A 14,551-nucleotide genomic window follows, 5' to 3' on the forward strand; every position below is an offset into this window, starting at 1 on the left:
CCTGCGAATTTAAATGCACATGTGTAACTTCACTCAGGCTAGTAGCCTGATTGACTTAATAGTGAGTTAACATGTAAATATATTCAGCCGCATGTCTAAGCATTTGCAGGATCTGTCCCAGGTTTCCTGACAGCAGTCTTCCCAGGGACCTCAGTGGCCCCAGACACTGGATCCTGAAGCCTGAGAGATGTCTCCCCTGCTATATAGAGTGTCTAGATCTGAAAACCCATTCATGCACACAGGTTCAGCTTCTTTTTTTTCCAGCAGCACCACCAGCTGGAGCAGCTAAAGAGATTAGGACCAAACTCTGAAAGTAATTATCCTGAAGAGAATAACTCACAGCTAACATTTCTAAAATACCTCAATTGTTGCTTGCCCTTACAGTATTTCACAGGAGCCTTTCTGGGTTTGGAGAGCACATTACAAGTTACCCTCAAGATATCAGGCTGGCTGCAAGGAGTCAGTTCTGTAGGGTGTCAGGTCTGCAAACACACCATAGGGGTTTCCTCACTTATTCCCACTTCAAAGAAGCATTAAGAACAATTTCTCTTTATTACAGATTTTAACTAGATTTCTTTCCCCTGTGATGATTAATTAGGCGTTTGTTACAATTTGCCTTCTTTCCACCTCTAAGAATAAATGTCCCCTTCTGCTAATCAGACACAAACAAAATGTTTTGAAAAGTAATCACTTGCTAAAAAAAAAAAAAAAAAAATGGAAATTGGGCTTCTGTGTTGTGAGGAATGTACACACATAGCACAGTGAAATTTAACACGGGTAAATGATCTGACTACCTCAAAGTGAAGTTTTTGCCTTCCTACAGTGGCCTTTCACCCTGCCCTTTCCTCCAATCTGAGGAGAGCTGATGTTGATGGAACATATAATGGCTCCTTTCCTGTGTAGTAAAGTCAGCAATAAAGCTCAGTAATTAAGGTGACCGGGGAGGCCCAGCCCAGCAGGCTAGTGGTGTGGCGAACACTTTCAGAACTTCAAACAATATCAAAGTCACTGAAAAACGGGCCTAGTTCAGGACTGGTTTGAATTAAGCCTCACTTCCACACGCACTTTTCAAATCCAAGCTCAAACAAGAAAGCCAAGGCCTTCTGGATTTCATTAGAGCCAATTATCTTATCTGTTTCATCTCAGGCCTGACCCTAAGGCTGGCAAACAGCTATTCAGTGTGTTTGTGTGGTTGTTTGAGAAAGCCTCCAGCCAGCCAATGGCCTGAGGAACTGCTAATTAAAACACAGTTGCCCCCTGCCTCTAGTGATTAAATATTTTCAAGCTTTTGTAAATAATTTTTCCATTCTTTGCCCCAAGCCTCAGAGGTCCAATACATGCAGTAATTTATTTAGTTTGTCAAAGAATACTGCTGGAAATAAAACTATAATAGAAACTTAGGAAACTCTTATATCTTGCTTAACTTCTGCAAGTGACATTCTACAAGCTTGCAAAGCATGTATACTGTTTCTTATGTAATTAAGCCTTAATAACCTTGCGTTTGAAGTGATACAGTGTGTAACAGGCCCTACGTTTTGTTGATAATCATCATGTTTCCTCAGATGTCAACAAGATATGTATGCTCATGAGTTTAATGAGATCACAGACACGGTGGAAGTGATACTGAGCAGTATCCATGCTGCTGAGATGGCTGGACAGAGGGTGGATCACACTTCCAAAGGCTGTTTGGGGAAGGACTGACTGAATCCTACCAGTAGCATACTTATGTCTCAGTTGACAAAGAACAGTTCCACAATACAGGTCCGTGCCACCACGTCCCAAATAAATTCTAGTCATTAAAATCTGCAGAAAAGACAAAGAACTCCATGTCTTTCATCTGGGCTAGAGGACTCAATCTCTTCAAGTCCCTCTTTGAAGCCCTGGGAAGACAACCTCTTTTGCATCAGATCAGAGGACCTGATTCTAGTCTGGTTTGAGCCTTGTTCCCAGTCAGTGCATAAGCTCATGTGACACCATGTCTTGCATGCAGCCACTGTCACCAGTGAGTTGGGGGTATGTACCTCTCACGCAACATGATGGGGAGAGGGACAATTGACAGCTTCTCCCAAATTAACCTTTTAACTTCTTACATCTTACTATTATCCTTAATAATAACAAACACATTTATATTAGTATAATGCATTGGAGGTACTGTCATGAACTAAAACCTCATTGCATAAGTTACTGCAAAGAAGGAATAGAAAGATGTCTCCTGTCTATATATTCTATGGGGACTTGGGGAATGACAGTCAGAAGACGTACAAGTTACAAAATTAGAAGACATCTTAGCAGTATAGGAATTTAACTACTGTCCAGTTTTGTGGGAGGCAATTCTGAGAATGACATTGCAATAATAAACAAAATGGGAGAAGCTTAGAAATCCCTTTAGCTGATTGGAATGGTAGTATATTCTGTATTTCACAGACATGCTACAAAAAGAATTCAGATATTGCTGGGTTGTGACTTCCATCAGAGAAGGTCAAAGGTAATACAAGAACTTGTCTGACTGACAGATAGAAAGATGCTTTTACCTATAGAGAGTGGCAGTAGGAATGGCTCAGGAGTAAAAGTTTGGTAAGGCTGACCATGAACTAAAGACAGGTTTCCTCAATTAGTATACCATAGTTACTATAAATTTTCATGATGCACAGAGGAGGCATACTTAGAACAGAGAAGTAATTGGCTGACAAACAGTAATTGGATTTGTATTGTCGATGAACTGTCCTCTAGATAGACACAAGACCAAGAACAAAAGCAGAATGTCATGGAATCACTGAAGAAAGATCAAGGAGAAAAATATAAATTATTCCAAAACAGAAGTTAAAGGAGCTATTTGAAATGTTGGGTGGAGACCAGGGACTACCAAGCATGGAAGCCAGGAAAAGATGAATTTTCAAGACAGAGATCATCAGGGTCAGTAAAAATGGATGACACACAGGTTAAGGGAAAAGTAGCTGAAATATAGACTCTGAACTATGGTCTAGGAAGCATTTCTGCTAAGAATGGTTTCAGAGGAAAGGAAGGCTGAGATATTAATTTGGAGAAGGTCTATAATTGAACCAGAGGACAGTGATCAATCTGTATACTGAATGGTCTTGAGGACAAAGAGAGAGAAAGAAGACAGGATAATATATAGACAGCTTTACAGCACTTTTTCTTTTCAATGAAACATGGCTATCACAAGAGCCTCTTGTGAGTGGAATGAGAGGTTAAATAGATGAAGAAAGGAAGAGACCTTGTGTCGCAGGTAGATCAGAAGATGAACAAGTAAAAGGCCCTGGTACCAAGCAAAGGAGTATGACAAGAAGAACAGATGAAGAGCAACTTCATGATCAGAGGCATTGGAGAGATCCGTCAGAGGAAAAGGGGAGTTAAGAGTAGCTGTGAAGAATTTGGTGAGTGTTCAAACTATGAATCTAAGAGAGAAATGTGAGGGGAGTAGTATTTTCAAAATTGGAAAATTATTTCTATTGTTTGGTACTGTTGGAAATTTTTTTTGCAAGGCCACAAACAACATAAAAATTTCTGGGTTTCTTCAGTGATATTTTACATAGGGGTCAATGATGGAACTTAACACAGAGCATCAAAATTAACTCAAGAACGCTCATCCACTGCATGTTTTCACTTTCAGGGGCAGCTACTGACTCTTAGCAGTGGCCCATCTGATGACACGGAGTAAGAATGAAATCACTACCATCTTGATCAGTTGGAAAACACAGGGTCTTTAAGTTGTTGCATTTCTTTTGCTGGCTTTGTTTGCAGTTCCTAAGAAGAATTATATTGAAAATTATGGACAACATTTTGAAATACTTTTCTTTGTAGAACAACATGAGATAAATAAGCATTTAATAAATGGCCATTTTCAGATCCAAAAGGAATCAGTTTCCATAGAGAGTTCATCACATAGTGAAGCAGATGTCAATAAAGCATAGGGAGTGAGAAGTCCCTGTGACACAGGAATTGAAGCATTTACAGAAGTTTAACAACAATACTTTCTTAATCTGTAAACATCTTGATTGGAGAGGTAGGAAGGTTGGATTGGATAGGGAGTTAATTATCCCCACTCTCCTGTCAGCCTAATAATGTAGGATTAAACTGTAACTTTTTTGAGAAAAGTACTCTTCTACTAAAACGTAATGTACATTTGTAGATGTACATCACTGATATTTTTCAGAGGGAGACAACTTTTAAGAGTGAGGGGAAAAAAAAGAAACACTCCAAATGGTCTGACATTAAAGCCATTAAGTTCAGATGTGATAAGGTCAGGTTCAAGTTCCTGATTTGTCAGAATGGGGGACAAGAAACTGTTTTCAATCATCTAGGGATAAGATTTTTCACTTAAGGTTTTTCTGCTTCCTAGAGTGATGTCCTCACCATGAGGACATGAAAGGGTTTGAAACACACACTTAGTTGTTTTCTTGGAAACTTTCAAATAGTTTTGGTTTTGTTCCAGTGTAGAAGAAAATCACATGTCAAAACCACGGACAGTTGCTACTTACTGGAACTGCTGTCTTTAGTCATCTCTACATAGTAATGCACACCCTGCACAGGAGGAAGAAAGCAGCAGAGACCAGTCAGTTTAGTGACAAAGAGAAAAGAATCAAATAAGATGCATCTTCCCTTCAGCCCTCCACCTTATATCATTGATAAGTATGTACACTCCTGCGCACGTCATCGGAGAAATGCATCCCAGACATAGCTATTCTGAACCTGGTTTATACTGTGCTGCAATTTGTTTGGTTTAATTTTTCATTAATTTTTATCAATTAATAATTTTGGTAACTTGAACAGCTGATATAAATATGGCTAGAACACTTGTGGTAGTTAAACATGAATTAACTAATGAAATACTTCAAAAGCTTATTTTGTTTCAAGGAATAACAACTCATGAGAGTGCTTGTATAAAGATTTGATTACTTATGTTAAATGTAGTCACGGTATCTAAGATCCTGCCACATTTACTTGGTGAAGAGCCTCTGCTTTCACAAACTCTTTTAACAATGACTTGCAAGAAGCTACTATTTCATGTAAGTAACAACACTGTATCTTAAGACGTGAATTACGTTGGTGTGCAAAATTGAGACCTGCATTAGCTAATGATACACGATTGAAATCCTGACCTGAGTATATGTGATCACTGAACAAAAACCCCACTTTGCATGAAAAAAATATACAAATAGGCCAAACATGGTAAGTCACTCTACGACTGAGCATTTTTCTTATATTGCCTGTAAGAAACAATTAATGTTTAGGAGCTTGAAGTCTGATGGATTCCCTCACACTGGGTAACAACTTATTTTTCACGAAGCTGCATTGATTTAATGGGATTACTGGTGGCCCAAGCAGTACTGCTAATACCACATAATCATGAGGCATAGACCTCCCTGAACTTTTTAATTAGATATCTATTTTTGAGACATTTATGTTTTCATAGTTTCAAACATTTCTCCACAAGAATAAAAGCTGACTTTAAAAAGTAATAAAATACTCAGAGTTGGGGCTCCAACAACATCCAGTAACAAGAAACCTCGTAAGATCTTGCAGCACTGAGCACAGTGCTATTCAGCATAATTCAACATTTCAAAATCTGACTCTTGCCAGATTTTTCTATTTTGCTTCAGAATTACTGGAGCTTTATTTGCTAGAATATATTTTCTATGAAAAATACATATTCCTTTCATTCAATTACTTTATGGCCAAGGTGTAGCACAGGTACACAAAATCATTAGGATTAAAAAACATCTCCGAGGACTTATTGCTGTAAAAGCATGAGAACATCTATAAGCACAGGCATGCCCTGGAGGTACCCACACAAACTTACACTGAGACACAGGTGTGTGAGCACACACAGAACCTCGTAATACTTCTTTTCAATCCTGCTTATGCTTGAAAGGGGCAAAATAAAAATTTCCCATTTCTTTCTCTTCTTTAAGTATTAAAAGAAGAATAGTGGAGGTCTCACTAGCTAAGTTGGCTAAAGAAAGCATGAATAAGAACTCTGTGGCTGAAAGGCCTCTGTTTCTGCTGTTCTTGAAACAGCACTTCTGTCTGATTCTGGATAATGGGCTTTTAATAAAAATATCCACCAAAGGAAAACAATTAAACAATACATAAAGCACCAGGGTGCAATCTAGTGGTTCTGTTACAGTCTGGAGTTGTTCCAGTAGAGAACATGTGGGTATTTTTTACAGGCTACAGTGTACTTCTCAAAAGTTATTATAAAGCAACAAAATTTAAATTGGGGCTGGACATCTATACAATCACTCAGTGTTTTAATTCAGACCTGAAATTTATCTCCATCTAAATGCCGTACATATTTTGACTTTTAGGATAAAAATATCTTCTGTAGTCTTGCTGCTGTTTAATTTCTTCCAGGATGTCTCTGGTGATATTTCTCACCTTTCCATCAAAGTATTTGACAATATGGTAATTCTTTATCCATACACCTCTATTCTTTCATCTTTCTGGCTTGACAAAAATTGCAAAACAGTTATATTGGAAAAGAGTTCAGGTACTTTTCAGTACTTTGAAAGTACAGACCATGTATGGCTTGGGGTTTTAATCAAATAGTTTTTAACCTGAACCACATAAACCTGACACATGCCATATTTTATTATCCTTTCTCCTCCACCCCCTACTCTGCAATGTCAATAAAAGAAACTGTGCATCTGTAGAAAAGTAAGCCGACACTAATTAATTTCTTTAATGAAAGGTTTCATTTCTGTAATTCCAGTGAATGAAAGGAGCGTCATATACAGTTTTAGAAATCCTGGTACAGTAAAGGTGAAAATTTAGGGTACTTTGGTGAGCAGGAGTTAGATTTTCCAAATAAAAATAAACAAGTAGGAAGAACAAGAGGTCGCGGGTTATAAACAGTGTTGCCAGTTTTAGTTTTATGGTGAACTTTGAAGTATAACAAAATGTTGAAAAGCTGTTTATACCAGTGTTTCAAATGCTTTTAACTCTGCTTCTCCATTTCCTAAGGACTCTGTCCTTATCCCCACGATACTAATCATCTGAATGCTCAGAACATTTGTCAAGAAATAAGAAAAAAGCATGAAAATTTACCCTTACTATAAAACCTCTCCTACCACACTCAAAAAAATCCAATTAAAAGTCACAAATCCTCAGGACTATTGAATATTTACATATGAAACATACTCTAAGCAGATTTAAAGAACATTATTCCAAAAAAACTTCTACCTTCTTCAAACCTGTTCAAAAGGAACTGCTCAGGCACTCTTTAAGTCTTTTTTTTTTATAGCTGTTTGGTGTACCTTTCTTTGAATTCTCTTAAAGACTTTTTCTATGCGGAGGAAAAGAAACATCTCTGGTTGAAATGCTCATCTTTTAAAGACACTTGGAAGTGGACAAAATCAGAAATGAAAAACTGATTGAAACTGTAATTTATGACTGCAGAATGCTGTGGGTGACTAAAAGAATATATATCCATACAGAAACCGTTGTATAGGTTTTCTAGAGTTTCCATGACTGTGTTCTGTTCAGTTATATTTTTCTTCATAAAAGCAGTACTATGTCCACAACAATGCAGAAGGATTGCAGATAACAGCACTCTCAATAATGTCCATCTACATTTGCATAACTCATTATCTGCCTGTCATACATATGATCAGAGATTCTGTCTTCCTCTTCCCGCAGTGAAATCCTGAACATATTGCTGTCAGCAGATAAACAAGAGAGATAACAATAGCTGGGATAATCTTTACCAGTTATTGTAAAGTAAAATATCGAGAAATAAATAATTTATTTCCATTGGTAAACAGAAACATGGCATTTTGCTGCTCTGAGGCTATTGCCAATGGAGTTCACCAATAATGCAATAAATTAAAGTTCTGAAGACATTAGTTCTGTCTACATCTACTTCTTTTATTGACTCATGAGGCTGAGCAGCTAACTTGCTTTTTTATTTCCTCTCCCATTTGAATCAGGCACTGCGTCTTACCATATTATTTACATCCAGATAATATAGCCTCAGCAGCAACCTCTGAACATTGCAGCCATAAAAAATAATAGCATTAAGTTATGGGTATTTAGGTTTATTGTTTAAAATAACTTTTTTCTCAAAAGCTATTCTTGGTAGAATTCATTAAACATTATCAAAATACACCATTGTTCTATGATTCACCGTAAATAGTTAGGTACAGCTAGGAAAAATGTTCATTTTTGTCTCCTACATTCTTTTGCTATGTTTATCAGAAACCAAGGTTCCTACTCAGAGAGCTATACAATATAGCAGGACAGTGAGGTCAAAGGAAGACATAATAATATTCAAAATAATATAAATCGATGGTTCGCCCTCATGTGGTGTATTTAGCTCATTTCTAGAAAATAGCAAAGCTTCAGAGATGAGCAGTAAAATGATGTAGCAACTGGATACTAAATGAAGAGAGATTTAAAGGATTAGAAATACTGTATTTTGAGAGAAAAAAAATAAGAAAGGACATGACACAGATAAAGCAAATGTATTTAAAATTATGAATAGGCAAGAATGTGCACTTCATCTACACCTGTAGTACACGAATAAATGGACATTTAACGACAGTGGAAGACTAGTGATTTGAGCTAAAACAAAGAATTTTTGTTTTTCAGACATTCTCACATTCTTACGACCATGAAACTCAATACCAGCAGGATACACAAACCTTATTAAAGTTATCTCCAATTTCTTAGTGAACAAAAGTTATAAAATTAAAATTTACAAGAAAATTAAATTGATATATACAAATCTATACTATCGATGTGTACTTATATGAGGAAAACATAGGGAAAACACAGCAATATTTTCTTTGAGTGTTCTTTTTAGGGTTTATGTATGAAATTGTAACTCAAAAAGTCAAAATTATTCATAGTCAATACCTATGCTGAAACAGAGTTAACAAGGAGAATATATTTGAAAAATAACAAAAATATATTTCCAAAGTTTTCAATTTGAAATTAAATGTCATCAGATCAGGAAACCCAAAAATAAGACAAAGAAAAGGGTTGGTATATAACAATGCAATCTCTCAAATAATCTTAACTATTCACTGTAACACCACATGACTACAAAGAATATTTCTTAATATTTTTCATCAGAGATTAGAATACATAGAGTTTTAAACATATTTATTTTCTCCCAAAACAAGCACCGAGAACTGTAAGACGGTGAAGATTTTCTGCACACCTTCATTTTCTTTCATTTTACTTTTTAATGTATGTGGTTTCAAATACGATTTTAATTTTGAATTCTCTTGTTTAAAATTATTATTTTAGGGCAATTATAAATTTTGTGATGTATTTTCAATTAAATCCCGAATATAGTTCATCCTTAACTCTGCCTTAATGTCACCTATGTCTTTTGAATTTGCTCACCTTCTTAAATTAAAATCATACATGTGACGGCTAAAAACTGAACTCAAAGATAATATTATCATGAGCTATTTCTAATCATTCCAAGAAACACATACACACACGTTTCATTTTATGTAAGCTTTTATGGCCAGGTTCATTGATATGCTGTGGCTGTTTTATGCTACTCTGGAGCAGAGCAAAGCAGCCAGAGCATTTTGGCTGGTTAAGCTAAATTTACAGCTCCTTTGTTGAATAAAAGCAGTGCAAAGCAGTTGGAAGGCACACCCCAGTTTCCTTCTGTCTCTTGCTTCTCCCTCCCTCTTCTGAACACTCACATTTGTTTCCACTGCCTCCTGTGTCTTTTATATTCTGCTCTACAGAAACATATCTCTCCTGTTCTCTGTAAACTCCAAGTATATACATATACATATACATATACATATACATGTGTGCATGTACAACACAGACTTGAGCCTCTGTCTGCTGCCTCCTTTACTGAGCACATCTAGCTTAATGTGGAGCTTATGAAAATAATTATTTGAACATTAGTAGTTGACCATTGTTCTTATTTTTCTATAACTGTTGACAGAAGAGAGTGGACTACATCCTCATAAATTCCAGTGTAGGATCATCCTCTTAGAAAACAGCCACCATTCACTATTTCTTTCAAAGAGACTAAAGTAAATTTAACCTGAAAAGGTGGAAGTAAATGGTGAAACAAAAATCTCTAGATGGAAAGATGCATCAGATCTTGAAAATAATGGAAAAGAACTGTGGGTTTTTTATTATCATAGGGGAAAAGAAAAGGTGCCTGCCCTTTAGAAAAAGGACATTATATCAAGGATTTTTTTAGCTAGACCAGTTGCTTAATTACGGTAAACATCAAACAAAACTTTTCTGGCAAAATTAAAAGATACAGTGATTTGATTACTGCATTTTTTTCCATTCTACAGAAACTTCTCTCTTCTACATTTTCTACTACCTCCTTGTAGTTAACATAAGCAAACATATTTTCTTAGTAGAAATGGGAAATAAATGGAAAGGAAAACATATTATTTTATATATGTCTTCATCTTCAAACTGGCTACAGCCATTTAAATTTGATTTTGCGCTAGAAAGAGTGCATAATGGCAGACACAAAGCAGCACCATAATTTTTCCTGTTTCCCACTACAGTCCCACTGGAGCCACTCACTCAGTATGCCTTTGAAGTGATTGTTCTGTGTTATGCCTCTAACTCATCTTCAGATTTTCTGCATTTTTGCAGATGAAAGTTGCTCTTTCCTGAAGAAACAGAAATATTTTCTCAGACAGTTTGGAGGAAGAATGAGGTGGTATCTCATTCAGTTCCAACAAGACTTACTTAAAATAGATTTACCTAGTGATTTATACAGTGGAAAATAACTAATAATCAGCTACCTGCATGTATATATATCTCTGTGTGTAAAACCTTACACTGTTTTACAAATAGATTCTGATATCAAACACATCATCATATATAATACCTGATTATGGGCAAAACTCTAGAGGCAGTAAAAAGCCTTGGTCTCTATTCCAGTGGACATTATCATTCAGAAGGATCTCTGCTGTGAAATTTGACAATCAATCAAGCAGTAATGGGCTTCTTAGTGTCATGGCCACTGACACTTCAAATATGTGCTTGGTGCAATTCTAGGAAGAAACTAGGGTTCTGCTGGTGAGAACATGAAGGTTATGTTTACCCCCTAGGGAGCTTTAGATGATTTTAATGCAAATTTCTCAGTTCCTAAGAATTCAAAGGATTAGAACCTTGAGGCAGCCAGAAAGCAGGAGGCCTCATCTTCTCTCCAAACAGACTCCATCTGTCTCCAAACTTATTCACACCTTGGTTAGTTTGGAGAGGGCCTTCACCAACAACCTCTCCTGTCTTTGCTAGGGATCGAATAGTGCATAACCTCTCTATCTACTGGGAAGCAGGTATGAAGAGAAAAAATCTCAATTGAGGATGTCCAGTGCGTTCCCTACCCCTTAGTTAGGATCTTCTCTGTAACTCTGTCTCTAAAGTCAATTGATTTGAAAAAAAAAAATCAAGCCTATTTTCCTATCTACAAATCTTACTGTTTGATTTTCTTAAAAACTGGTCTATTGCAGGTCAAAACTCCAGAACAACAGCTGACTTGCTGGGTGTTTTTAGCAAGTCTTCTATTGATCTTTCTCCAAGACTGTACCTTTCTTTCTATCTATGGCTAAAGGATTGAACTCTGGATCTCTCTTTCCTGTCTATTGTCTCACAGTTCTGTCCTGGCCAAACTGTGAACACAGGTTACATCATGTGTAGCATTTTGAATAATAGCAGGGATAGATTCTGGTCCACAGATTAAGTGTCTTTTTACTAGGAGTTGTAAATTTACCTACTGTTCAGACCAGATCCATAGAAAAATGTTACCTGGTCTATCCTATGTAATTTACAGATTTTTGCATTTACCCCTCAAAGTTCCATGCTGTTTGCTTCATTGATCCCCACTCAAAACTGTCATGCCAGTCATACCAAATCCATATCAATAAGTCCTACAGAGGGCACAAAGACTGTTCCCAGGCAAAAGGGGCTTAGGGTGAAGGGAAACATCTGTTATTCTTACTCTTTTGGAGAAAAACAAAACAGCAGTATCTATTGTAATCAGTCAACAGCATTATACTTCTAAAAAAAAAAAAAGCAATTAACTATTAAATCAATGCATAACCTTCACATTAATTACAACATTATTTGCAAGATTAAATGGATGAATTTAAAATAGCATCATTAAATTTTGCACCATCAGCAATTCTTTTAAGGGAAATCCCAAACTTTGCTTTGAATTTATCTGCACTTAAAAAAAATGTATATATATTTAGGCATTTATTTTAGTGGTATGTCTGCGAATGATTAGTCAGTGTGTACCAGCTTACATGAATTTTACTTTGCTTTGCTGAGATTGAAATTCCATCTAACACTGAAGCAGAGTAATAGATACAGCAGCTATATGAGCTGCTCTAAAATATTTACTAGTGTGCCTTAAACTAGAACTGCAAAGTACATGTTTGAAAATATATATATTAAGCTGAGGTATTTGTTGTCAGGATAACAAGGGTACTTACTATGGTTGCAGTCTCAGTTACATGAGAGTAAACTGTTCAATAAGCTGGGACCATCATTCTCTGTAGTGTTAGATGGCCACATTACCTATATCATTAATGGGACAGGTTGGTTCCAATCCAAGAACTTTGGTGTCATAATACCAGCTATATTAATATCAGACACAAATACCAGTGATTTAAACTACCCAGTCCCCTAACTTCTGTAAAATCTCATCAAAGAATAAGACAAACTTGGAAAAAGCTTGAGGCAATACTGAGGTGTAGAAAATTTGGAGCCTGCCACTATTTGTTTAGACCTTTTTAAATACAGGGAAATGTAACTAAAATTAAAGCCTTTTCCATAATAACTGTGATATTGTGAATATGTAAGGCTATTTCTGTGTCTAGGGTTTAGACTTTGAATTCAGGTGTGTTTATCAGATCCTATGCATATTATTTCATGGACTGCAGTGGAGTGCTTCAGAAAAAAAAAAAACAACAAAAAAACCCCAGATTAGTTTTATAATTTTTGTGATGTATTTTCAATAGAATATAGTAAAAGGCCATATAAAGTAAATGCAGTACTTCAAACTAAAGTGCTTGAAAGTGTTTGGAGATACATGTTAGTTGTCTCATTGCCTTTCTTACATATCATTTTCCACTAAATTAAAACTCTTTTCAAACATGTAGCGTTTGCCCAATCTTGTGAGGTGAGTGCCCACTAAACCCTTCCACCAGACTACTTTACAATGGAAGGAAAAGGTGTATGAAAGACAGGACTACTGTAAGTCTAAAGTAATCTGTTTAAAACTGGTTTTATCTCCTTTGGTCCCATGAAAATAAGACTAAAGATTGTGACGCATCACCTATGAAAGAATGAAATTTCATTTAGAATGAGCTATTGAAAGCAAAGAGAAACACAGCATGCAACATTTCCTATCATTACTACTGAGACATTTCACAATTATTTGCTTTTAAGTAAATAACACTTCACTGCAATTCACAGAAAAAGCCAACTGGTCAAATCTGTGAGCATGATGATGAGGCTTCTAAGTGAATGAGGAACGCTGGCTTTGGACCATGCTTCTTATTGCTTTCTATCTGCTCAACTTGCATGTAATTGCAATCAAAGTGAACGTGAACAGCAATTTTCTTCTGCTGGTATAAATGCCTACATTTAAATTTTGTGGGTAGAGAAGTGAGCAAGCTCAAAGTCATTTTACTGGTCGATACAATGATGATAAAATGAGTGACCTATTAAATAATTAGATTTTTTTTTGTAAATTCTTAGTGGATGATCACAACAATTAAATTATTCGGTTTTATTATTTACTAAGCTTTTGCATACTGGTATACCAATATTAAGTTAGTTTCACCATGGGTCATTCTCCTGTCTTTCAAGATTACATTAACTCTTATTCATGTGCTTATGTTCTACAACCAGTTTTCATAACTTTAAAAGAAAAAGGTACCAACCTGAATGCTGTGAGATACTCAACATCACCCATAGGAGGATCTAAGCCACCTGTCCAAGCAATATTTATGTTATACCCTTCACCAGGGCCAGTTCCAACCTGAAAAATAAGAATAAAATGCCAAAAGGAGTGAAGAGGAGGAAAAAGGAGGAGGAAAAGAAAGAGAAAGGGAAAAAAAAATTCTCAAGTGGCCTTTAGAAACAAACATCAAACAACATGTCAGATCAGCCCAGCCTTGTTTGACAAGGACTGCTCTGGGTTATGCACTTGTTCTCCACTGGTCCCCTGCTCCCAGTGGACAATTTGGTAATCTGGTGTAATTTAGAGAACCAGAGAAGGACAAGAAAATTAGGGGTAATCATGCAACGCAATTACCTGAAAGATACAAATAAAAATGGGACTCTAAAGAAATAAACCTAACCTCATTTGGGGCTCCACTGCCGGGGAAGAAGTTGCCTTCATCATAGCGATGGAGGGAAACATACAGGATGCTGGGGTCAGCATAAAAAGCCTGCTGTGTACCGTTGCCATGGTGAACATCCTAAAGGAGAAAGAAAACAGATGACAAATGTAATAATGTCCAACTCAGTGTAGAGAGCTCAGCTCTGCTTTCTTTTACCCCCCCCCCCCCCC

General features: G+C 36.4%; 1 protein-coding gene across 1 annotated transcript in view; it reads right to left on the bottom strand.

The window, feature by feature from the left end:
* HDAC9 (histone deacetylase 9) overlaps positions 1 to 14,551 on the bottom strand; it is a 281,056-nt gene that overhangs the window by 78,624 nt on the left and 187,881 nt on the right. The window contains exons 20-21 of the mRNA XM_026843099.1: positions 14,340 to 14,459; positions 13,920 to 14,017 (exon numbers count right to left, since the gene is read on the bottom strand). Coding sequence (XP_026698900.1) covers positions 13,920 to 14,017; positions 14,340 to 14,459 — 218 coding nt within the window. The remainder of the gene's footprint in view (positions 1 to 13,919; positions 14,018 to 14,339; positions 14,460 to 14,551) is intronic.

This window comes from Athene cunicularia (genome assembly GCF_003259725.1).
Source record: "Athene cunicularia isolate RWA chromosome 2 unlocalized genomic scaffold, athCun1 chr2_part1, whole genome shotgun sequence".
NCBI lineage: Eukaryota > Metazoa > Chordata > Aves > Strigiformes > Strigidae > Athene > Athene cunicularia.